Below are 25628 nucleotides of genomic sequence, written 5' to 3' on the forward strand. Positions count from 1 at the left end.
TCATCAGTGTGGAAACTGAGATAAAAATCTAATATTCATGGAGACTGGAACACTTTAATAAAAGAAAGAATAGGAGAAAGAATTATGGGAGGATATGGATTCAGAAGTAGGCATGAGGAAGGTGGAGGACACTTTGAGATCTTCAGTTAAATTCTGCTAGTACATAACAGATATGCTGTTCGACAACAAGGGAATGGGGTATACATGAAAACACCTGGAAATGTGGGAAGGTACTGCTTGGATACACTGTCGCGAGAAAGATTCTGAAATCTGATGTTTGATTCTAAGGCATACCCTGGAACAGATATAGACTCAAATCCCAAGTTAATGGTGATGAATAGTAGGCTGACTTATAAGAGAATCATCAAGAAGAATTGATGTGTAAATGAGTATTACACTGGAGTATTGAGGAATGATGATGTGTGTTTGAAGTTCTCTTGAGGTTGTAGGTATTGTGATGTTGTACACCACATTAGGCAGCTCAGTTGAAAAGGAATGGCCATTCATCAATAAAGGCAATCAAAGAGGCTGGAAAAATATAAACTGATGAGTCAGAACATTTTTGACCACTGTCCACCATGACATTGGATGCCACCAGGTGGCCTTGTGGCAACGTGACGTTGTAACAAAAGTATGTAAGGTAAGCAGACTTGGACAAGGGATCATCCTAGCGAAGATATGGGTTGTAAATGAGGAAATTCATTGGGATAAATGACTTCGACAAAGGGCAGATTATTATTACACAGAGCATCTGAAAAAGTATCTCAAAAATGGCAAAGCTGGTCGAATGTTCTTGTGCTACTGTCATGAGTATCTACAGAAAAAGGCAGAAGGACAGTGAAACTACCACTAAGTGCCAAATGGCTGGATGTCCACAACTCTCCACAGAACATAGGGTTTGGAGGCTTGTTCTATTCTGTAAAGTAGGAGAGAAGGTGATCCATGGTACCTCTGCTGAAAGAGCACAGTGCTGGGTGCACGCACACTATTCGTCATAAATTGTTGAACTTGGAGCTCTGCTGCAGACCACCCTTACATGTTCAAGTGTTGACACAACTACATTGTCAATTACAATAGCAGTGGGCATGGGGCCATCAGAATTCGACCGTTGATCAATGGAAATGTGTTGGTTCTTTGGATGAATCACATTTTTTGCCACACTATGTCGATGGTCGTTTCCATAACCGGTGGTAGTAATTGAAGATACGCTGACAGCTGCAAACCACCTGCGTCCCTTCATGCTTGATGTTCCTGATGGTGCTGTCATCTTTGAGCAGTATAATTGTCCTTATATTGGAGCCTGAACCATGCTACAGTGACTTAAGGAACATTATAGTAAACTCAGATTGATGTCTCAGAGACCAAATTCAGCTGATGTAAATCATCTGAAACCCACCTGGGTCACTATCGGGTGCCATCACTGTGTATGCAGATCAGCAGTTCATTACTTACATGAATTATGTGACCTGTGTGTAGACATCTAGTGCCATGTACCTCCACAAACCTACCAACAAACTGTCAGATCCCTGATACGCTGAGTCAGTGATGTATTTCATTCCAAATATGGACAAACAAGCTATTGAGAAGGTGGTTACAATGTTTTGGCTCCTCATTGTAGGTACAAGGAAGATGATTGCAAAGAACAATTGGGTAACAATAAATAATTCAGTTAATCAATGAAAGAAGAAAATGCTAGATTCTTAAGTAGGAGAGAGGTACACACAAATTTGGGTTACTGAAAAATGAAATAAACAGGAAGTGCAGGGAGGCTAAAGTGACATGACTTCTGGAAAAAATGTCAAGAAATCAAAAAGGAACTGTCGCTGGAAGAACAGACTCAGCATATAGAAAAGTCAAAACAACTTTTGATGAAATTAAAATAAAGGATGCCAACTTTGTGAGTGCAGAAACAGTTCTACTGTTAACGGTAGAGGATATTGCTGATATGTGGCAAGAGTAAACTGAGGTCATCTATGAGAGGATGGAGCTGTTTGCTGACATGGTGGAAGAAGAAATGAGGGGAAACCATTGTTAAGGTTGAAAGAGCTTTCGTTGATTTGCAAGCAAATAAGGTAGAAAGTATAGATAACACTCTTGTGAAATTTCTAAAATTGTTGGGGCAGAGGCAAACAAATCATCATGTTGGTATGTAGATTCTATGAGAAAGGATATTTACCATTAGACTTTCAGAAGAATATAGCCCATCAACTACACAATCCTGAAGATCTGAAAAGCAGAAAAATGTGAAAACTGCTGAACAATTTGTATGACGGTTCATGCATGCAAGTTATTGATAATAATAATATACGTAGGAAAGGGAAAGAAAACTGAGGATCTCTGAGATAATTGTCAGTTGCGCTTTAGGAAAGATGAAGGCATGACATAGACAATTCTGATTTTGTATGTCATAATGGAAGCAAGAGTCAAGAAAAATTAAGACACACTCATAGGATTTGTCAACCCAGAGAAAGTATTTGACAGTGTGAAATGGTGCAAGACATTTGAGGTTCTCAGGAAATACGTATTAGCCATAGAGAAAGAAGGGTATTATGAAATACTTACAGATACGAGACAGGTTAGTAAGAATGGGAGACAAAGAAAGATACACTTGGTTTGAGAAGGGCATAGATCAAGGATGTGTCCTTTCTCATCCACTGATCAACCTGTACATCAAAGAAGCAACAATGGAAATATGAGACTGATTCAGGAGTGGGATTAAAATTCTGGGTGAAAGAACATAGATGATTCTGTTGTCTGCCTTTGGTATCTGCATCCATGCTCACAGAGTTCGTGTTGATATAGCATCTTGCACCTCCCATTTTTGTGACATTTTATAGTAGTATCACCTTCAGTGCCATCTGAAAGACATCACATATATTTTGTATTTTCCTTGTTCAGCAATTGGAAATTGGTAGCGATTGTGTTTGTTGTATGTGGATGCGATGTGAGTTGGCCACTGTCTGGCAACAGAGTATGTTTAGTGTTCTTCCCCTCCCTCTTGAACCTTTCTGTAAAGACAGTGTTGAATTACCTATGTAAGAGAGAAATGTCATCCACATTACAGTGGAAGCTGAAAGCTGTGCTGGATGTGGTTGGCGGTCTTCTGGCTGCTGCTCTAAACTGCAGCTGTGTGTGTGCATCAATGGTAAAAGCCGTGACACCTTTGGTACCATTATAGTCCCCTCAAAATGTTGATGTCATTGTTTCTTCACTTGTGGAACAGCTTATGGATTTTTCATCTCTTAAGGCTGAGTTCCAGGCAGTGATAGATTCATACAACTCTGATTTGTGCAAGATGGATGTGGAAACCGGTCACACAAGCTGTCCCTTTCTGCCTGAGCAATAGTTACAAGGTGCTGACCAGTGCTGATAACACATTTGAACCAGTACAGGACACCTCTTCTGTTAGTGACCAATTTTCCAATCGAACCCAGACAAGTGCAGAGCTTAGATGTGTTGGTCGTAGGAGCTCTGACATTAGGTGGGTAATGGAGCACCTTAGGATAATATAACAAAGTCCGGGAAAGAAGGCCAGTTTGCACTTGGTTTGCTCTATGGGAGGTCTTGTCAGAGATACAGCTGTTGAATGCACTGGGTTCTGACAACATTCTCATTTCCCTTGAACAGATGTCTGAATTGGTGAAGACAGTTAGCCTAGCACATCAGATGGGAATATGGCTAGCTATTTGCAACGTTATACCCAGAGTCAATTGCCCATCATGGTCCTTTAATTTGGAGCCAAGTGGAGGGTCTAAACCAGAGGCTCAGATGATTCTGCATTAATCCCACATGTGAATTTCATGACATCTGCTATTGGGTGGAGAAATGTAGGACCACCCTCAGTAAGGAAGGCCTGCCCTACACAAAGAAAGTGGATACTCTGCCAACATAGTAGTTTTAGTGTTCTTCCTCTCTCTCTTGAACCCTTCTGTAAGAACAGTGTTGAATTACCTATGTAAGAGAGAAATGGTTCAAATGGCTCTGAGCACTATGGGACTTAATTTCTAAGGTCATCAGTCCCCTAGAACTTAGAACTACTTAAACCTAACTAACCTAAGGACATCACACACATCCATGCCCGAGACAGGATTCGAACCTGCGACCGTAGCGGCCGCACGGTTCCAGACTGTAGCGCCTTTAACCGCTTGGCCACCACGGCCGGCAGAAAGAAATGTCATCCATGTTACTCTCAGAGGAGAACTTATGCCTTTGCACACCAGGCACAGAATATTAATGTTGTATAAGTAAACTGCAGGAAGATTCGTTGTAAGAACCCAGAATTAGTCTCACTTATTATACTTATTCATGGCCACATAGTATTAGGAACAGTTGACAAAAACCAGAAGTGAATATTAATGAAACACTAAATTCATATTGAAATACATATTGCGAGGGTTAGGGCAGATGCCAGTGGTGTGGCATGTTTATTTCCACAAAGAATTTGATAATATCTAGTGAGTTGAAATAATCTGTTTGAAGGTAAGCATTACAAAGATGGGTCAGATGTAGTAATTCCATGCTTTTATAGATGGCATGCTTCAGCAGCCACATGGACATACGGCTTTAGAGGAAACTTGGAGAACATTGTAACTAAGTATTCTGATCTTACCATTGTAATAGAGGAGACTTCAGTTTGCCAGCTGTGGAATGGGAGAGTCGTGCAATTAAAACTGGTGCCAAGGACAGGGATTTGTTTGAGATTGTTCTGTCCATCTTGTCTGAAAATTACTTCAAGCAGATAGATAGAGAACTGACACATGAGGGCAACCTCTGTAACCAACAGATTTGAACTTTTGGAATAGGTTATGGCAGGGAAATATTCTTGGTTATGAAAAGTGACACAACACAAATTTCCCCCAGGGAGGGCTCATATCTCTCTTGTGAGTGTGCACGTGGATAACATAGAGCCCATGGCCCGTGCAGCACTACTTCCTTTCCACGTTGCAAGTCTGTCCTTCTACCATTCTTTTCTCTCCCCTCTGCCTTTCCACTGGATAGTCTTTATGGTGTCAACCATGCTAGAATTTGGTTTGCTTTTGGATACTAGTTAAAAAAATACTTACTTTTTCCCTCTCTCTTCTGGCAGTTTATACAATGTTTGACCTTCACTACATAGTCCACATCATTAGGTTTGACCTACCATTCCTCTTCCAAATTTTACGGAAGTATGGATCATGCAGGGAAGGTCTCCAATGTGGTGTACATTTCATCTTTTGGGCCTTTCTATATTTGCACCCTTCCTTTTTGGCCATCCGATTGTGGGGCGGTCATCAGGTACCTGCATGGTAGTAGCCCCATGACCCTGCAGGGATCACATTATTGCTGCTTGCACTGCTCTGAACTCTGTCTGTAGTTAACACAATCCACTCAATATGAATTTGAGGCTGAGGCAGTTCATGTGAGGATCTTTCTGGATTTTACCCTCCGCCACACACCGTTGGGTGGCTTGCGGAGTATAAATGTAGATATAGATGTAATGTGCATCTCCCTCCTAATGGTGAGGTGTGTGAGAATTTATTGTCTGCACTGATCTCTCAAATCCCTCCATTCTTCCTCTTCTTAGTTATTTCAGTGCCCACAACCCTTTGTGGGGTAGAACTGTGACCATTGGCCATAGTAAAGCTATTGAAACTTTATTCACAGAACTCAATCTTTGTCTCTTCAGTGTTGATGTCCCAACAAATTACAGTGTTGCAAATGGGTCTTATTCGGTCACTGATTTCATTTGCAGTCCTCCCCTCCATCATTTGAGAGTTCATGCTAATCTGTGTGACAGTGATCATTTTCCAATCATTCTGTCCCTAAGCATCACTCCTCTGGACAAACACCCATATGCACTCTCAGCAGTGCTATCTGGGATGCTGTCGCCTCTACTGTCATCCTTAGCACCCCACCACATGGAGGCATAGATGCAGTCGTCAAGAGCACAACTATAGCCATTCTATTGGCAGCAGATTTAGTGATTGCCTATTCCTTGGGATCCCCCAATCGGCAGACAGTACCATGGTGGTTTTCAGGAATTGCTGTGGCAAATATAGATTGCAGACAGGCTCTCCAACACCATAAGTGATGTCCATCGATGGAACACCTCATTGCATTAAAGTGGCGCCATTCCTGGATCCAACACCTAATACAAGACAAGAAACAAGAATGCTGGGAATCATATGTTACTACCGTGCGACAGTGTAGACCTCCATCACAGGTTTGGGCTGAATGCCATGTGGCCCGAGCTGCTGGAGTTGGCGGTCATGTGTGCAAGAGTTGTGCTTGCTTGTGAATGAATGGTGGTGTTTCTCTTTTTCTGATGAAGGCTGTGACCAAAAGCTTGCATATAAGTGTATTTTAATTGTGCCTGTCTGCAACTTAGCATGTTATCATTATGGTAAGTAGCAATGTATATTTTCCTACAGTGTTGTTATTCCTACCTGGAGTTTCCATTGTGTAAGAGATCTATTACTGTTAATTTGTACTGTTGGCAAAAAACTCTGGAAGCAGTAACAACCATAGAGTACCTAGCAGTAATTTCCTGGAGTGGTCTAAAGTGGAATGACCACAGAAAACTAACTGTACAAGAATTAGATGCCAGACTGACATGGATTGGAAGAATCTGAAGGAAATTTAAGGAAGAGCCTTAGTAAACATTGGTTAGACCGGTTCTGTAGTACTGTTCATCATTCTGGAACCCTTACTAGATTGGATTAATGAAAGAGATAGTGAAGATCAAATGAAAAGTGGCACATTATGTCATGGGATCATTTAACAAGTGCGAGAGTACTATGGAGATAATAAACAGACTCGGCTGCTAGAGGCTACAAGAGAGAAGCTATGTATCATGGAGAGATTTACTGCCGAAATTCCAAGGGTGTATATTTGGAGGATAGTCTGATTGATTGATTGATTGATTGATTGATTGATTGATTGATTGATTGATTGATTGATTGATAGATTGATTTGGTGGAAGAGACCAAACAGTGAGGTCATCGGTGTTGTTGGATTAGGGAAGGATGGGGAAGGAAGTCGGCTGTGCCCTATGAAAGGAACCATGCCAGCATTTGCCTGAAGTTATTTAGGGAAATCATGGAAAACCTAAATCAGGATGGCCGGACACGGGATTGAACTGTTATGCTCCTGAATACGAGCCCTGTGTGCTAACCACTGCACCACCTCGCTTGGTGACTGGTCAGATGATATATTACTTACTCTCAAGTATGTCTTGTAAAATGACCATGGTGAGAAAGTCATTAAAATTAGAGCTCATATATAGGGTTATTGTGTTTCTTCTTCTTCTTCTTCTTCTTCTTCTTCTTCTTCCCGTGCATCTTTCACAAATGGAACAGGGAAGCAGGTAAATGATGATTGTATTAGATGTACCCTCAGCCACACTCCATAAGATGGCTCATGCAGTGTAGATGCAGATGCAGATATTCTGATGGCATTTCATCCCCAATTAAAGTGAGTGTGAGTTACAGGACATGTTGAATGGAATGAACAAGCTAATGAGCACAAAATATGGACTGAGAGTAAATGAGAGAAAGATGAAAAGTAATAAGAAACAGCAGGAAGGAGGTAAGCGATAAACTTAACATTGATGTTGGAGACTGTGTAATAGATAAAGGGGAGGAATTCTGCTACCTTGGAAGCAAAATAATGCATGACGGACAAAGCAAGGAGGATATAAGAAGCAGATCAACAATGGTGAAGAGGCCGGCACTTTTCACTAAAAGAAACCTACTAATGTCAAATGCAGGCCTCAAGTTGAAGAAGAAATTACTGAAGATGTACATGTGGAGCACAACGTTCTATGTTACTGAGTCATGAACTGTTGGAAAGTCAGGAAGGAAGTTACTTTTCCTGATAAGGGAAGTATCTTCATTAAGATATCAGATACAAACCAACAGAAAAGTAAACTATTGAGTGCTTTGTTAATGTAAATGGATTATCACTTTACTTCAGGTACAATGCAGCACATACAATTGTGTGTGAGACAGCATGTAAATAGGACTTTCCTTTGTTACCAATATCAAACATGTACAGGAAAGCTGGAACATCACATTATAGTGTAATGTTTGCAGTACTCTACCCTTGAGTTCCTTTGTTGCTGTGTGATAGTGAATCAGTGCTGTGTGATAGTGAAAGTTATCTCTGCACATTCGAGCAGACATAAAAAAAATTAAAAGTCTGACTGTTAGTAACTTAAGTATTATGCCTTACACATCTAAGCAGACACAAAGTAAGGCGAGTGTAAAACAAACTTGAGATGCTAATGAGTTACATGTGTTAATTGCCTGTCAATGTGTTATTAGTTTTGAATCTATGGCACGAAAAAATTAAGTATGTGCTGGATATACATTTTTTCCTTCATTATTGATTTTTCCAAAGCTCTTATTTTACTCAAACATAATGTGATGTATTATGGTACATAATAACTCTATTTTGCTTCTTAATCTGCTAATTCGTTGTTTTAGGAGGCAAGTGGAGAGCTTTCATGGGACGACCAGGATGTGGCACCTGCTTTGACATGGAGTTTCAATGAGTTTATAAATCAGTTCTCTGAAATCTATTCTTGGCTTAATAGTATTCAAGAGGCTGTTTATGGCAAGGAAGACAGTGTTATGGATCAGAATCTCAGAACTGTGAGTGTCCGCTGAAAATTGTTGATTTTCGTAATGTAGAGTCACTTTCTTGAAGTAGCTCAGAAGATTGACAGGGACAGTTCAAGAGAGAAAGCTATAGAATAAATGCACAAAACAGTGCCACCTGTAGACAGACAGATCAGTTACTCCATACTTAACCAAAGAAAACGATAATTTAGTATATGCTCTCAAAAGCATAAATTTTGATTGTCTATGCAGAGGTGTAAATAATTTATTGTACGAGAAATTTAACTTCAAACACAAGGTGAAATCATACCTACTTCACAACTACTCCTCTTCAGTAGAAGACTTCCCAATGACCATGACAGTAAAAAAAAAAAAAAAAATGACGTTTAGGCTTACACAGGAGTCAGTGATGGACAATATTTCTTCTCATATACCATCGATAAATGTCGATAATGATAAAAAAAAATAAATAAATAAATAAATAAAAGTGAAAAAATTAATCTGGAACATTGTGTCTGGGGGGCCTATGGAGTAAAGTTTTAGATTTGTTGTCTGGCTGAGTTCAGTGCAGTTACTTACAAATTAGTGTAGGAGAATAGCAAAGTCCATCAAGTTAACATAATTTTCCATAATATTCACACTCTTGCACATTACGATATCGGTATTTTTGTTTGAAAGAGAGATTGAAATTTGAAACTTCATACCAAAATATGTCGGTGCACAGCCAACCCATTGTGTTAATTTTTTTTCACAGTTGTACATCATAAATATTTTATTAGTAAGCATCTTGTTCTGTTGTTATCAGTTTTGAACGATAGTAATTTTGATTGTAAATAACAATTCTGCCATCATCAACATTATACAATATAATTTGAGATTATCTGTGGAATGTCATTCACAGAGTCATTTGGAAGAGATGCGACGCAATTGTTACCGCCGTAAAGTGTTCAATGACCAAGCACGGAAACTACTTTCAAGGTATCCTGATGTGAGAGATGAAGTATCGTGGAGAGTTGCTCATTTGAATACTAAATGGGACATGTTGGAACAGGCTATTTCTCCATGCAAAAACAAATCTGATAAAATGGATCAATATGCAAGTAAGTCAAATCTCTAGTACCATTCTGAAAAATAATTCATAACATTCTGGTGATACTTTCTGTTATACTGTATTGTGTTTCACATTGGTGCTACAGATGGATTTATCAGATGATCATGCCCTGTTATTAACTGAAATTAATATTTACTTCTGATTTAGTGATGCTAAGGCTTATAGCAGCTCGTTCAAAGCAGATGACTACAAATTCTGCCAACGTTAATGTTTTATTTGACATGACTTTATAATGTTTGATTGTACAGACAATGCACAATTACATTCTGTATAATATTGATAGCACATTTTAATATGAACTAGTGATCTGTGCCAGCTTCTTGCGGGTAGCACTAAGAATCTACAGGTGGACCACTTGTCTGGTGTAGTGGGAATAAATTATTTACATAAGCCTTCTTCATGAATCTGCCTATTGGTGAAAGCCATGTCAAAATCGCTACAGTAGTTCCTGATATTAGTCTTCACATACAGACAGAAAAATGTGATGGGAGCCTTTAATTTAGCAATTTGTACTGATGGAGTATATTTGTATGGTCTCCAAACTGCTTTTCAGAATCCTCTGCTAACAGTCCACTGAACTTCCAGTTCGTCTGCAAACTTAATTACTCGTAGATTATTCAAATTGTATATATTATTAGTAATATCAGTAGTAATATTAGTAGTAATATATTAGTAACATACTTAATATAAACTGCACAATAAACACTGAAAATTTGGAGAGGCTCATACTGTAAAAGGAGAAAACCTATTTCCAGAAACAGGTAATTGAAAATTACTCCCATTATACAGAATCGGTCTCAAAAATTGTGGATAATAACACCCGACTTACACTCTCTCATGAGTGATATAAAGCTATTTGTTCACTTAAGATGGCAAAGAAGACTTCACTTGTTCGAAGAATACTTTTTGTGTGTCACATAAGCAAAAACTGATCCTGAGAGATTAGTTTGTTGTTGCGAGAGTGTGGCAGAAAAATGTTACAATGTTGGATACCAATAAAACAGCACAATCAGTCTACAAAGGATATTGCGTACAAAACACTATTGTGATCCACCATGAAATATTGGTCAATTGTGTAGGATGTGTGCCGAATAGGACTAGTGGGGGCTATTGAATGTATACAAACCAGGGCAGCACAAAGGGTCACATGTTTGTTTGACCCATATGAGAATGTCAAAGGTGATAAAGAAACTGAACTGGCAGATACTTGAAGATAGATATGAAGTATTCAGAGAAAGCTTGCTTACAAAGTTCCAAGAACCAGATTTAAATGAGGAATAGAAGAATATACTAAAACCATGTGAATGGAACGGGAAGAAACCATACTAAGTGACAATATTCATTTCATTGTGGTTTGCAGAGTATTGATGCAGATGTAGGCAAATGAAGTGCAGGTAGAAGGGAAGAAGCAAAACTGAAGAACATAAGATAAATGAAAACAGACTTCATTGTTGTGAACAGGAATGGTAGGAAAAAAATGATTGAAAGAAATACTTTATCACATGGCAATGAGGTGAGAAAAAATATGTGTGTGTGTGTGTGTGTGTGTGTGTGTGTGTGTGTTTTAGAACCTTATCTTGTGTATCAAGATGCTATGAAATGCAAACTGTTCCTGTGTTCCATGATAAATTCATACACAGATTCTGTGGCTGCAGCTAAAATAAAAGATAGGTAAGGGGGAATCCCTGGTGAGAAAGAGGATACATAATACATGACAGGAACTGAACTTCGGGTCTTTTAGAATCACTCAGCGGGATCATGACACAGTACACATAGTACTAACTGACTGGATGAAACAACTATCAAAGATTCCTCAGACTGCAAAGTATGATCAGCTCAAAGGATAAATACCATAAGAAGATACACCATGACAAAAGACCATGTTGAATCTCAGGGAAAAGAGTAAGGATGATGTACCATGTTTGGTGTTAGAGAAGGGCTGCTCCTGTAACAGGTGTCATTAGTGAAGTAGATCAGGTGATACCAAAGTTTTTCAGCAATGGTGCAAAATAAATTAAGCTAGTCACCTGCTGCATTCTTTCTCAGGCTCCATCCATGAAGTTCAATAAAGCCTCAGGAGAAAGAAATGCTCTCCAAAACTTGTGGCAAGACAATATCTTCACTTTATTTGACAACAAGGAGAACACCAGTGCCATTCAATCAATTACAGTGGCCAAACATATAAACTGATTAATGATTATGCATTGCAGCCATTAGGTAATGGCACAAATGACACGTTAACAGTTTTATCACATGTGATGCCGACACACACATTTGTACTCAGACTGCAAAAGCCTGTGCTCTTATAGTAAAGATGTCTGTTTACTAAGCTGATAAAGGTTGGTTACTTTATGAACTTACCAAGCAAGGTAGCATCATGGTTAGCACACTGGTCTCGCATTTGGAAGGATGATGATTTAAAACTGCAGCCGGTCCTCCTGATTTATGTTTTCTGTGATTTCCCTAAATTGCTCTCTCTCTCTCTCTCTCTCTCTCTCTCTCTCTCTCTCTCTCTCTCTCTCTCTCACACACACACACACATCACACACACACACACACACATCACACACACACACACACACACACACACACAGGATAAAAGTAGAGAGAGTGAAGGGCTGTTAATGCAATAATACAATAGGGCAAGATAGTTGCAGGAGAACACACAGGAAGGTGGAAGGGGAGTAGACACAAGTAATGTACAGGGAATGGTGGGTATTAATAGCTGGGATGATGGCATGTGCTGGAGGAACATTTTATGCTTGAATAATTAAATGGAGCTTCTGTTGGAGGGGTGGGGACTGTCAAAGTAGCATGAATAGTGCCACAGTTGTTGAAATCACTATGTTGTGCTGTGCAAATGTGATGTAACTGTGTTATAGTTTGCCTCTGGATGTGGTTTAGTGGTTGGTAGGCATAGATATTTCTTTATAGTAGTTCATTGAACAGGTGTTTTGACTACACTGACAAACTGCAATAGTTGTTTTAGGGTAAGAGGTGCCTGTCACAGGTCTGAAGCAGGTAGTGGTGGGTGGTTGTCAGGATTAAATATTCCTCATTTTCCTCCTGGTACACCTCTGTAACTCAGTGGTCAGACTGCTGCTAGGCAGAGGATTTGGGTTTGATTCCCAATACTGCAAGAGCTTTTCCTTGGTGGAAAGACTGGAACAGGTTGCACTCAACCTTGTGATGCCAATTAAGGAGCTACATGAGTGAGAGGTAGCAACTCCAAGGTCAAGAAAGCTGACAACTGTTGTGAGAGTGGTCTGTTGAACCCATGTCCCTCCATAGCACATCCAGATGAAACCATTAGCAGTGGATAACATGGCAGCCAGTTGATCTTTCTCTCTGAATTTTATTCAACCCTTTTCCCTCCTCATTTGAAACTCTCGAGTTCCCTTTAGAGAAGTGTCTGGGTAAGTGTCCCTTGTCGCTAATCCCATCATGCTGCTTGTGCTCTTTTTCTTCTCAAAATATTGTTGTTTTGTTATTAGGTTCAACAGTTATTTTTCAACCAGATCATCATATACATATCTTTTATCTTTTTGTGCAGCAAATGAAATGATTATTTCAAATCGCATAACATTTTCCACAGTATGTTTATTGAGGTAACTAGAGGAAACAACACACATGGAATGAAATGTGTCATGATCAGAAGCATTTTGACATCTGTGGTTGACTGAGCGAGGTGGTGCAGTGGTTAGCACACTGGACTCGCATTCGGGAGGACGACGGTTCAATCCCGTCTCCGGCCATCCTGATTTAGGTTTTCCATGATTTCCCTAAATCGTTTCAGGCAAATGCCAGGATGGTTCCTTTGAAAGGGCATGGCCGATTTCCTTCCCGATCCTTCCCTAACCCGAGCTTGCACTCCGTCTCTAATGACCTCGTTGTCGACGGGACGTTAAACACTAACCACCACCACCACCACCGCATCTGTGGTTGGAGTAACTTTACCAGATTGTTATTGTAGTTACTGTAGTGGTTATGAATATCGGTTGTAAAATGTTTTCGTTATCCATTTTCAGTTAGCAATGTGGGAAGGATATGGTGCAGATTTCCTTAGCACCAGGCAGCTGATTTTACTCTTCTGTCTTGCAGGCAGTAAATATGACACAGCTAATGGTACTAAGTCCGTCATAAAGAGAGAACTAATTGTGTTGTGTGGCACTCTTTGGTAGAAATAGGAAATGTGCCTGCATTGAATTTCACCTTGCCTTCTACAGTCCTCATCACTGATACGGCATACATAATCTTGCCTTTCACAGGTCTTCATCAAGGTTGTCTGCATTAAGGAGCTGCACATTATGCTTGCCAGCATCCACAGTTCTTGAAAGTGTTTGCAAGTACACAAGTGTAAGGAAAATAATCGAAAATTCAGGCCCCTCTACAGTTAATTCAAATGTAACTATACTGTTAGTACAAGCAGGAAGACCCTGCCATAATTTCTTCAATTCAAAAAGAGTTGGTTAAATTTAATGGAATGGAATTGTTTGTTACGAGCTACATGGGATGAGCAAACAAATGAAATCTTCAAATATCCTAAAGACCTAATGAAGAAAAAGCAAATCTCCATTTTTTGGAAACAGCAGCAGTTGTGCTCCTTAGAAAGGCAAATAGAGCAGTAATGTAAGCTACAAATAAGTTTGTTGATCAATATAAAATCTAAAAATTGATTAAGAGAAAATCAGTAGCATTCATTGGCTGGAAGATTGGATTGGCTGGGTATTGTCTCTTTTTAATTATAAATGTTGTCCTTAACTCTGTCTGAAATTTTACACATTTATGTGACCCAATAAAAACTGCAAGCTACAGTCATGCCACAGATACCACTACCTGACAATATGCTTGTTGGAGCATATATGATTTTACTAACAGTTAAGAAACTTTTTCATTTTGATGTAACTTTACTATTTGATTCTCATTGATTTGTGTAACATTTCCATAGTTCAGAAAAGCTGGTGATGGAAAGAATGATCCAAATGACATAGATCGTGAAGCAGCCGAAAGCAATGATTGCAGCAGAGGTAGTATACCACATGGCTGCTTTCACAGGTGGCCCTGCCTCTGATGGGGTAGGCTGAACCTGTGACTGCAGTTGAGTAGGAAGTGCTGGGATGGTGGATTGGGCAGGTATTGCACTTTTGTCTTCCATGGGGTATGCTCCATGTGGCAAGGGATTTGGATTAGGAGTGGCATAGGGATGGAATAAGTTGTTTAGGTCAAGTGAGTGAGTGAGGGAGTACCACGTTAGGAGGGGTGGCAGTGATCATGGATATATGATGTCACTTATATCAGGATGTGATGGTAGATAATCAAAGCCCTGGTGAAGGGTATAGCTCAGTTGTTCCAGTCCAGGATGATAATGGGTGATGGGGTGGGCACTGTTTGGCAACTGGTTGTTGGGGTGGTGGGAGGGTTAGGGCTTTGTGAGAATATGTCACAAAAAACGTCTTATCTGACTAGGTTTGGGTGGTAGTGCCTGTCTGTGAAGACCCTCACGAGACTTAAAGAATACTGGGCAAGAGAGTTCTTGTCACTGCAGGTATGCCATCTATTGGTGGCAAGGCTGAGTGAGAGAGATTTTCTGGTTTTGTAAAGGATGAAAACTATCAAAATGCAGGTACTGTTGGGTTTAGTGGGTTTAATGTGGACAGAGGTGCAGATGAAGCCATTGGAGAGATGTAGGTGAACATCTAGGAGGGTGGCACATTGTCTTGAGGAGAACCCTGATTGTATGTTTCATAAGGTGGGAACAGTGGAGAAGCTGCCAATGAGACCGTTGAGGAGACATCTACATCACAATTATTTTGCTTTACCTTATTGCCATTTTCAAGAAATAGGGTCATGTTTAGCATGTCGGAAGTCGAAAATGTGATGTCAGAAAATGGGATTTCAAGGATGTGGTAACAGAGATGTTTCTTAATTCACATTCAGCAGCCACGCGGGATTAGCTGAGCGGTCTAAGGCACTGCAGTCATGGACTGTGTGGCTGGTCCCGGCGGAGGTTCGAGTCCTCCCTCGGGCATGGGTGTGTTTGTTTGTCCTTAGGATAATTTAGGTTAAGTAGTGTGTAAGCTTAGGAACTGATGACCTTAGCAGTTAAGTCTCATAAGATTTCACACACATTTGAACATTTTGAACAAATTCAGCAAATGTGTGTGCTGTGAATACAGGGCCTGTAATGATTTGGAGGGTATTGTAGGGAGTGAAACTTGCTCACATGCCTTTTTCTGCTGGTACAGCCACTCGGATCAGTCGGTTTTACATTTTGTATGGAATTTGTGGCACAGTTTCTTCATCAAAATGTTGATGATGGTGCCTTCTGCACTTTAACATGGTATTTTTTACATGCATACCATTTATTTTAATTTTGAATATAACTACAAAAGCCCATTTGCAATTGCTGTTTGACCTCACTAACAAAAGTTTTCCAGGGACTCGTGGCCTCAAATGGCATGCAATCATCACCTGCAATACACAGTTCCGCCTACACACACAATTGTAGCTTATGTAACTGCTTGAATTATTACTCTTTGCTAAGCACAGCAACATCTAGTTCCAACATAATGGAGTACTAGCATATTTCAGTGTTGGTACACAACACACTCAAGAGCTAAATTTCGGGGAACATGTCCATTTACCTATTTGTGTGCATAGCAGTTGTGTGGTTTATGTTACTTCAGATGCTGGATGGATTGCCTGAAACAATGATGCATGTCACAACATGAAATAGAATACTGTCATGCTGAACACACTTGTTGTTGTGAAAGTATCAAGTACGTAATGAGGCTTAGGGTGGTCTGGTCAAGGCCAGTTGTAAATTTATTTGAATATACCTTCAATTAAATGTGATTTTTGTACAGCTGATGTTAGTCATTCAGAGAAGCTTCCAGGAACTTCATACATGTCATTAATAAACAACAGCCTAGAAGAAAATATATTGCTTGATAATCAGTTATGTGTGTTACTTCACAAAATCATTCCACATCTGTCAAGGTGGTATTCCATTATCCCAACCAACCTACAAAATATTTTAGTCAATCATTATTCCACTCCTGCCACCAACCCCTTGCCGCATTAGTACTATATGTGTAAAAGATAGAAATGCAAGAAATGTCCCACACATCCACCCAGAAAATGTTATCTTATTCAGTCCTGTTATTAGGATGTACTACACCTCAGAGACATGGCTGTGTCTGAAAGCTAGCTGTGACATATGTTAATTCATCTGTTACTACTGCTTCACAAATAACTCGTGCTTCTTGGACAACCCTTCCCCCCCCCCTCCCCCCCCCCCCCCCCCCACACACACACACAGTTTTCATGAGCTGCACAGGTGGGCCCACTGTCTCCACCTTATCTTTCAATCCTTTGTGCCCCATGGCCTCACTCTCTTATAGTCCCTGTGTCACAACCACATTGTCCCATCCTATTTCCTTCATCTTCAGTCCAATTCTTACTCCTCACTGTTCCACTCTGCTTCCCATACTTTGGTTCGGTCTATAAGTCTGTGATCTTCATTCTTCTCTGAGTGGTTGCCCTCTACTAGCCTTGTTGGCACCAAGGTGAGTTACAGTTACCTTCCACTGCCCTTTACAGCTCCTTTCCCTCACCACTTCCCTGTTGGCATCATCAGTTTCTCACAAAATATCTCCCCTTTCAGGTTGGAGTGATTGAGCTATGTAGTAATGTGTATATAGTCTGTGTGGTCAACAGGCTGGTAAAACTTAATGTTTCTTCTTCAAAAATAATGTTTACAGTGGTTCTTCTTCAAAGATAAATAAAGGTTGAAGATATGCTTGGACCTGACCCTCACTTTTATTCTCACACCCACTTGGTGAGAAGAAACAGGAAACCTCCAAAAAAATAAGGAAGACTGGATAAGATCGTAAAAGAAGACTGGATAAGATCATAAAACTTCTAACATACAAAAAGTAAAATGTCCACTGACTTTCTTGTTGCTGATGGTATAACACATCATAATAACCTGATGCAGGAAAGCCATAGTTTACAGAGATGACCTGTAACTAAAAAATTTTTGCATACTTTATTTTATTATTATTTACATATTTTACACCCACATTGGAACACTTTATTCAGTCCATATATATTTAAGTATTAATACTCTTCTGCTCCCAAAACTTCTTCATCCTTTCCGACCTGGCTGCCCTTTCTTAATCAGTTATGGTGTATTTTTTTTGCATGTAAGTGTCTTTAGTTTAAGTCTCGTGTCACCGTGTTTCAATATCTTCTTCTCTTCTCTGCCATCAATTTGTTGCATTGTCAAGCCTAACTTGTCTAAATCCTCTTGAACTTCTTTAAACCAGTTGTTCTCGGTCTTACGTAAGGAGAAGTAGGTGAAGAGTTGTTTCAGTAGCCTGGTTTCTGGTAGTCTGGAAATGTGGTAGAAAAAAGCAACCCTCCTTTTTCGCATTGAGTCAGTTATTGACTCAGTTTCTTGGTATACAACTTCGTTAGGTAATAGTTGCCACTGTCACTCTACTTGGTATTTTTTGTTTATAATTGTACTAAGGATTCTTCTATCTGCCTTCTGTAGTTTGTCTGTGGTTGAGAACTGCTTCAATGGTTATATAGAGAACAGTCACCGACAATGCGACAATCTTCCAAAGAGGAAGACCCATGAGCCTTAACCCATAAGTGAATATTACAATCAGAATTAATCTTAACACGTCTACGACAAGTCAAAGATAAACTCCCATGTGGCATTAGATAAGAACCCTCACCAGAGATAATAATCTCAGAAACAGGGATAGTACGGTAAGCCAAAATTTCACGGGTTTCAAAGGATTCCAAACCAGCTCTCCCTGCACTGTTACATGCAACAAAAGCAACAGTAATCCAACCATTACCAAGGCTGGAAGAAGTGGAACTTTTCATTAGAGAAAAATTAAATCTCGCGCCACAAAACAAGGTAGGCCCATTTAAAAGTACAAATTGAGCAGTTTTAGATACTCCCCTAACAACATTCTTCCCCTTACCTGTAGATGCAGCAGCACCAAGTGTGCCGTCCACATTTACAAGTGATTTGTATACGAGCAATCGTCGGCGATGCGTGTGTGTATATATTACTTAGCTCCGAGCGGGCTATAATCAAGTTTTTGCAGAGTCACTTCCGGTTTTCGAGATGAACAGTGTTTCACTAGCATAGGTTGCTTCAGGTTTAATAGTAAAGTGGTAGTGTCTGAGTTTTGCATTTATTGAGACACATTTCTTCTTGTATGTTGGCCAGGTGATTTGTTGCGCTTGTTTCAGTTTAGTTTCTAGTTTGAATCCCAACTTATAACCTCCCCAAGATATTTGAATTTATTACTTTATTATAATTATGATTGTTTTTTATAAACCTGTTGTATGTCTTTTCTTGCCTTTGATTATATTTGTCTCTTCTCAGACTTCATTCCTGATGTCCCTTCTGTCATACTTTCTTACCTCCGCTGTCATTCCGTCTTTGTTTTTATTACTGATATTGTTGTCACTCTCTTCCATTATTTCTCCACAGGTTTCTACTACCCCCTTCTTAACAGTAGCTCCTTATCACATTATAGTTCTGATCTGTATTTTGGCTGTGCCCTTTTACACAAACTCTGCTCTCTCTACGCCAATTTTGGCTTTTCGTTTTGTGTTGTGGTACAGATGATTTTTATTGTTATCCTACTCTTTCATTTGTATCTTAATTTGGATGCTTTATGTTCTTGTTGGAAGTGACAGACCTCTGTGCATGTTTATTAAGTTCTGATGTGTGGGGCCCAGCACTTACGTAGTAGCTACAGTTTTCTGTTGTAATGTTGCTAGGTGTAAAAATTTGACTTATGGAGTGTGTTTCATATTGACTGCCAGTTGACTTTGGTCATGATTAATATTTGTAGTTAATCTCTGACATGGACACATTTTTTTACTTATGCTACTGAGTTATGTATTCAGAACCAGAATACAATCTGATAACGGTGACCACCTAGTAAGGTAATACAAGATAATACATATTCAGTGAGCATGAAGATTTCCAATGCCAGACTCGAAGTTTGCTGAATTTAGCAATTTACTGTTTGAGGTCTTTGGGGTACGGGGAATGTTCACATACAATATGGCAGTGAACCAAATAGGTAGTTCCTCTTAGTAGGCAAAACTGTGCTGTTGGGATCCACTCTCTTATTTCTAATTTATAAAGCACTGAAGCATTTCTTATGTATAGTTTCTCCTCTTAACTTGTATTCTCTTGGTTTTTACAAATGAACTCAATTAGAATAGTTTTAATGTGACAACTGCCTCTAGATTTTTTTTATAATGTTGGAACTAGGCCTATAAGATAAAAATAATTTGTGGAGTACATATTTTTCTTTCTCACAGTTTTATGCTGTGACATATATTTTAATTTTTTAATCCTCTCCCTTTGTAAGTACAGTTCTCAATAGGTTTATTGCATGCCTCTTTTTTTTTATCTTCATTGTTGAACACTTACAAGTACAGAGGGAGCATTCAGTGACTCGCTTGTTATATTCTCTAAAGAAAGTCTAGCACCTAACATACATAGAAGTAGAAAATGAACCTCAACCATAGAATATTTGTTGCTGTACAAAGTAGCCAGCTTGCATTTTTTGCAGTGTGTGTGGTCACACTGTGTAATCTCTAACTGCATACATGCTCCAACTAACCTAACACATTGAAAGTTAAGTATCTAACTTACATAGTTCTGCTGGACTGCTATCTAAGACATATATTAAATGCAATCTCGAATCTGAATTTGACAGACTCCAATGATCATTCGTAAATAGTGTCTTGCTATTAGGGTGACAATGGCTGATCAATGTTTGCTGGAACTTTAGCATGGAAGAACTAATGAAGCACAAGCGGATACATAAATATGGAACTGTAGGAACTGACTGAGTGCGATGGTGCGCTCACATTTATCCTCGACCAGTGGAGTAATCTTGCATGTGTGATATTGTTGGTGAAAACAAAATAGTAGTTCCAGGTTTCAGTGTTCCCTTTGGGGGCTGATGGAACTATTGGTAGGTGGGTGGATCTGACACCTTGAAGATTTCCTGATGGAAGCAAAAACAGGTTTCAGATTATGATTGTCATCTAGACAGTGACTGCTTGATACTTCGCGGCACGAGGTATGAAGAGAGCATGCTTAGTGGCACTGCCTGGTGCTGTTTTTGTGTACTGTATGGCTGCATGCACAGCATTATTCCCCTTGGGAGAGGAAACTGGTGAAACTGGCTTTATTAGTTTCACGCTTCCTCACTTGGTGATGTGTAAATATAGAGGGTACACATGTGGCACCTTCCAGCATTTGCCTGTGGCACCTGGGGAAACCACATCTGAGGTATCATGTCCCCATCCATCTGGTTGTCCCTGGTAGTCTGCAGCATGTCCCTGCTGCTGGAGATGAATTCAGGAGCAGCTGCTGGCTGCATCTGTAGGTCTCCCATATGACTGGCTATGTAGAAGTTTCCTGATTCTAAAAACTGAAAAAGAACAGCCTAAGAGTTCCACTTATATGTGCATGAGCATGTTATGGCATTTTCTGGCTATTATGGCATGTTTTGACATGATGTCGACATTACATTGGAAACATGGCATTACTGAGTTGACTGAGTTGCTGTACAACATTGCCTGTTACCTAATTTTTGTTGCTGTGCTCATACATGGTAGTGGGTATGAATCATTTACTTTAAAAAGTACTGTCTTGATTGGTATTGGAGATTAGGCTGTGGATGCATGAGTGACTTTAAAGTTGACATTAAAGTGCAATTTGGACTCTCGTATAGTTTCTCAACTGGAGATATTGCATCATGTGGAGTGGCTCTGTACTGAGAGAGAAAAATCAATAAGGCATTGTCACTACTGCATTGCTAAACAACCAGTCATGTGAGACTCAAAAGTTCATACAAATCTTTCTGAAAGTCCGTTGGCTTCAGGAATAAATGGTGTAGTTTTGAAGTGTGAAATACCATTTCTTTTGCAAAAAAAGTTTTAACTCCTGATGTGAAAACTGAGTGCCATTGTCTGTGACAATTGCTTTTGGTAATCCTTTAGTGGAGAAGGTACTTGACAAAGCCTCAGACCTTTTGATGTACATAATCTGTTACAGTTGAACCACGTATGGAAATTTGGAAAATGCATTGGTGACGATTATCCAATAGTTTCCTAAAAATGGTCGTGCAAAATCAGTGTTTAGACATGACCAGGGCTCAGATGTTTGTGGTCACAATAAATATTGTAGAGGGAGAACTGACTGGTATATTTGACATAAGTGGCATTTAGCCAGCATCATGTCTATGTCTTTATCTATATTTTTCCAGTAGCAGTACGCACTGGTAATGGGTTGGGCACATGCTGTGCCCCCAATGGCAGTGATGTAGCATTTGAAGTACTTTGAATTTTAGCACCTGTGCAATACCCACTTTCGTTGTTCCCTATTGTGAATGATATTACGTAAATTGAAGCTAGAGGGGGGGGGGGGGGGGTGATAGAAAGGAAAGTGAAGCGAAGCGAAGGGAAGGAACTGATGATATCAGCTGCATTGCGATTTTATGTGAATCAGTGGCAATGAGTGAAATTTTGTGCTGGCTGGGATTCAGACCTTGGATCTCATACTTACTCGGCAGTTGCATTAACTACTGGACCACCCAGATACAATTTTAATCACAAATGCATAGACTATCTCGGCATGCCCCTCTTAGTCCCACCACTACTCTGCAGTCCCCATCCATGTTCTCCATGCTTGCTAATTTTAGATTGCTGCTGGAGATTGAAGATAAATGTGCATCTGCACTGGTGGTTATGGATTCATAGCCCATTGAGGCACATCAGTTATATGAATGCCAAAAGAACAGACATCATGCATTCACATATGATTGTGAATGAACCAGAATGACACTTCTGTAAACTGCAGTTCTGATAGGTCAGTGTGAGTGAATTTCAAGTTGATAAATTAACTTCCTATTGAAATGCCACTACATCTGAAAGTACTGTTTTACTTTTGATAAAACTAGGTCCTTTTCCAGAAGCTGTGCAATTAAATTAGAATTCAATGGGAAGTTTTCAACAGTGTCTTGACTGATTAAATCTATAGAAAAACATACATCTGCAGAAGAATCAAATATTTTGTCATATCCTATTGTCTGTCCTGAAAGCAAAGCTGCTTTTGTTTCTTCAGCTACTGACCTGAAAATTATTTTGTGGTTGTAATTTCACAGAAGTAGCACTCAGCGGTGCAATCATTCAGAGTTTTGTGAATAGGTACTATTATTCGATCCAATGTAGCCACCAAGGCTTGTGATCCATAAGGAAAGTGAATTTACCACTACAGAATATCCACTGCACCTTCGACATGTTTACTGTGTAAAAGCTTAACTGTAGGCCTGATCCTGTTTGGTTTTGCATTTGCACTACATGGCATAATAAAGGCATTGCATTGTGCTGTTAAAGCCTTGACAAGGGGCATTTTCCTGATGGAATATTTTATGTCTGGCACCCTATGTACTCATCACTACCAAATATCGGCCAGTCCAAAGATACTTAAATAAAGGTGAAGCACATCATTGGGAAATAATAAAAAATTTTAACACTGCAACCAAGACTGGTTGTTTCTTCATATGTGTCGACATTACATTGGAAACATGGCATTACTGAGTTGACTGAGTTGCTGTACAACATTGCCTGTTACCTAATTTTTGTTGCTGTGCTCATACATGGTAATGGGTATGAATCATTTACTTTAAAAAGTACTGTTTTGATTGGTATTGGAGATTAGGCTGTGGATGCATGAGTGACTTTAAAGTTGACATTAAAGTGCAATTTGGACTCTCGTATAGTTTCTCAACTGGAGATATTGCATCATGTGGAGTGGCTCTGTACTGAGAGAGAAAAATCAATAAGGCATTGTCACTACTGCATTGCTAAACAACCAGTCATGTGAGACTCAAAAGTTCTGAGCCACTGTCAGTGTTTTTGATGGGAAAGCCATGCTCTCGATGCAAGAAAATGGCACCGATAATGTATTCTGATGCATCTGCTGTGATTGTCAACATTTTGTTTGGGTCATACCTTCTAAGACATTTGGCATGTAACAAACTTCGTTTTAATTTTTTTAAACTTCCCTGATAGTTTGTGTGTCTTAATGTGGCACATACTTGTTTGATGTCTTTAGGAGGAAGAAAATTGTTAGTTGATTATATATGTTTTGACATTGGCCTGATGCTGGGTTTTGGCAAGATGTGCCCTAAGTATTGTGCTTCACACTGGAAGAAGATGCACTTGATTCTGAATTATGTGACACTGCATCTAGAGTTTTTCCTGAGACAGTGATGTTGTCCAGGTAGTTTGCTAAAGTTGGAGCTGGAGAGAATTGGTTCTCCTAAATATCGCTGGAATGAACTACTGCTTTGTGCCCTTTGTTGTTACAATAATTACAGTTTGCATGTCAAAAGAAACAACTGTCTTGTTTAATTAATTCCACAGAATGCACAAGATTTTAATTTTGCATTAGTGACCTCTTCTATGGAATGGTGATTCTGTCACAGGCTTTGCATGCCCTGTGATTTCTTCATATGGATTCATTGCTTACTTGGCTGGGCAGGGTGATGGTGCATCATAAACATGTCAGCATTGTCACACTGTATCATGTCTGCTAATGCTTGCATCTGTTCACAGGCCGAAATTAATGGCTGACAGTGTTTAACTAAGCAGGTCTTTCTTTAATTTACTGTCTGGTGATTGCGTGATTAGCATATCTCAAATTGGAGAATATGCCTAAGACTTTTTACAGTTGTAATTTTTGCACGAAATTTACAGTGTCTAGTTAAGCCCTGTGTTTATGCAATCTGCTCTTTATTGCCTTGATTTAGTTTCTTGAAACAGTGAAAAAATTTTCTGGTTGTGGCAGCTTTTACTTCTTTCAAAATTTGCTGCTAATTTATACTTAATTTCTGAATAGGAAAGAGTAATAGGGTCAATTTTGTGAAACAACTTTTGTGTTACTTTAAAAATTGCTGGTCCTATGTTAGCAATTGGAAAAGCTTTGTGCTCAATATCGCCCGATATCTTGGGTGGGAGGAAATGTTTTTGCAGTCAGTATGTAGTTGGGCCAGACTACCAAAGCCAGCAAGAGTGGTGGCCTATTTAATCTACAGAGTTCTGTTTGGGCTGCTATCTATGGCATGTATTAAGTTCAGTCTTGAATCTGAACTTCACTAGACCCTTGGCATTGAACTGTCCAACAACTGCTTGTAAATAGACTGGAACTGTAGCAACTGATAAACTGCAACTGGATCTTCAATTCTGGATCTGTAGGAACTGGAAGAATGTCTGATGCAGCCACATTTATCCATGATACGTGGAATAATCTAGCATCCGAGGTTTCACTGGTGAAAACAGAAGAGTAATTCCAGGTTTTGGCACCCTCTGCAGCAGCTGACAGAACTAGCTGTGGATGGATCTGATGTTTTGTAGGTTTCATGGTGAAAGCAGAAATGGGTTCTAGATTGTGAGTGCTGTCTAGGTGGTGATTACTCAGAACTTTGAGGTGCCAGGCATGAAGAGTATCTGCTTGGTGGTGCCAGTGCTGTTACTGTGCAGCATGTGGTTAAGTACACAGGATTCACCAAAATATCTCTCTATCTCCTCCATATTGTTGTATTCTTGTGCACAGGATTCTAAGTCACAATATGTTCACTTTGTAGTGTTCACTGCAATTGATTTAATGAAAGTAATTTTAATGTATCTACATCTACTCCATAGTCTGCAAGCCACCATACAGTGGTTTGTGGAGGATACCCTTTACCACTGCGAGTAATTTTCTTTCTGTTCCACTCAAAGGTACAGCGAGGGGGAAAATGACTATTTACATGCCCTCATTTGAGCCGTAATTTCTCCTATCGTCTCTTTGTGAT

At 39.6% G+C, this 25628-nt stretch overlaps 1 protein-coding gene and 1 non-coding gene across 2 annotated transcripts in view; both read left to right on the forward strand.

The window, feature by feature from the left end:
* The window catches only part of LOC126470344 (uncharacterized), a 913419-nt gene that overhangs the window by 445445 nt on the left and 442346 nt on the right, over positions 1–25628 (forward strand). Inside the window, exons 6-7 of the mRNA XM_050098134.1 lie at positions 8466–8633; positions 9502–9700. Of these exons, the coding sequence (XP_049954091.1) occupies positions 8466–8633; positions 9502–9700 (367 nt within the window). The remainder of the gene's footprint in view (positions 1–8465; positions 8634–9501; positions 9701–25628) is intronic.
* Positions 13394–13466, forward strand: Trnaa-cgc (transfer RNA alanine (anticodon CGC)). The gene has a single exon. It is a non-coding gene; the product is annotated as a tRNA-Ala (tRNA).

This window comes from Schistocerca serialis, chromosome 3 (genome assembly GCF_023864345.2).
Source record: "Schistocerca serialis cubense isolate TAMUIC-IGC-003099 chromosome 3, iqSchSeri2.2, whole genome shotgun sequence".
NCBI classification, from domain to species: domain Eukaryota; kingdom Metazoa; phylum Arthropoda; class Insecta; order Orthoptera; family Acrididae; genus Schistocerca; species Schistocerca serialis.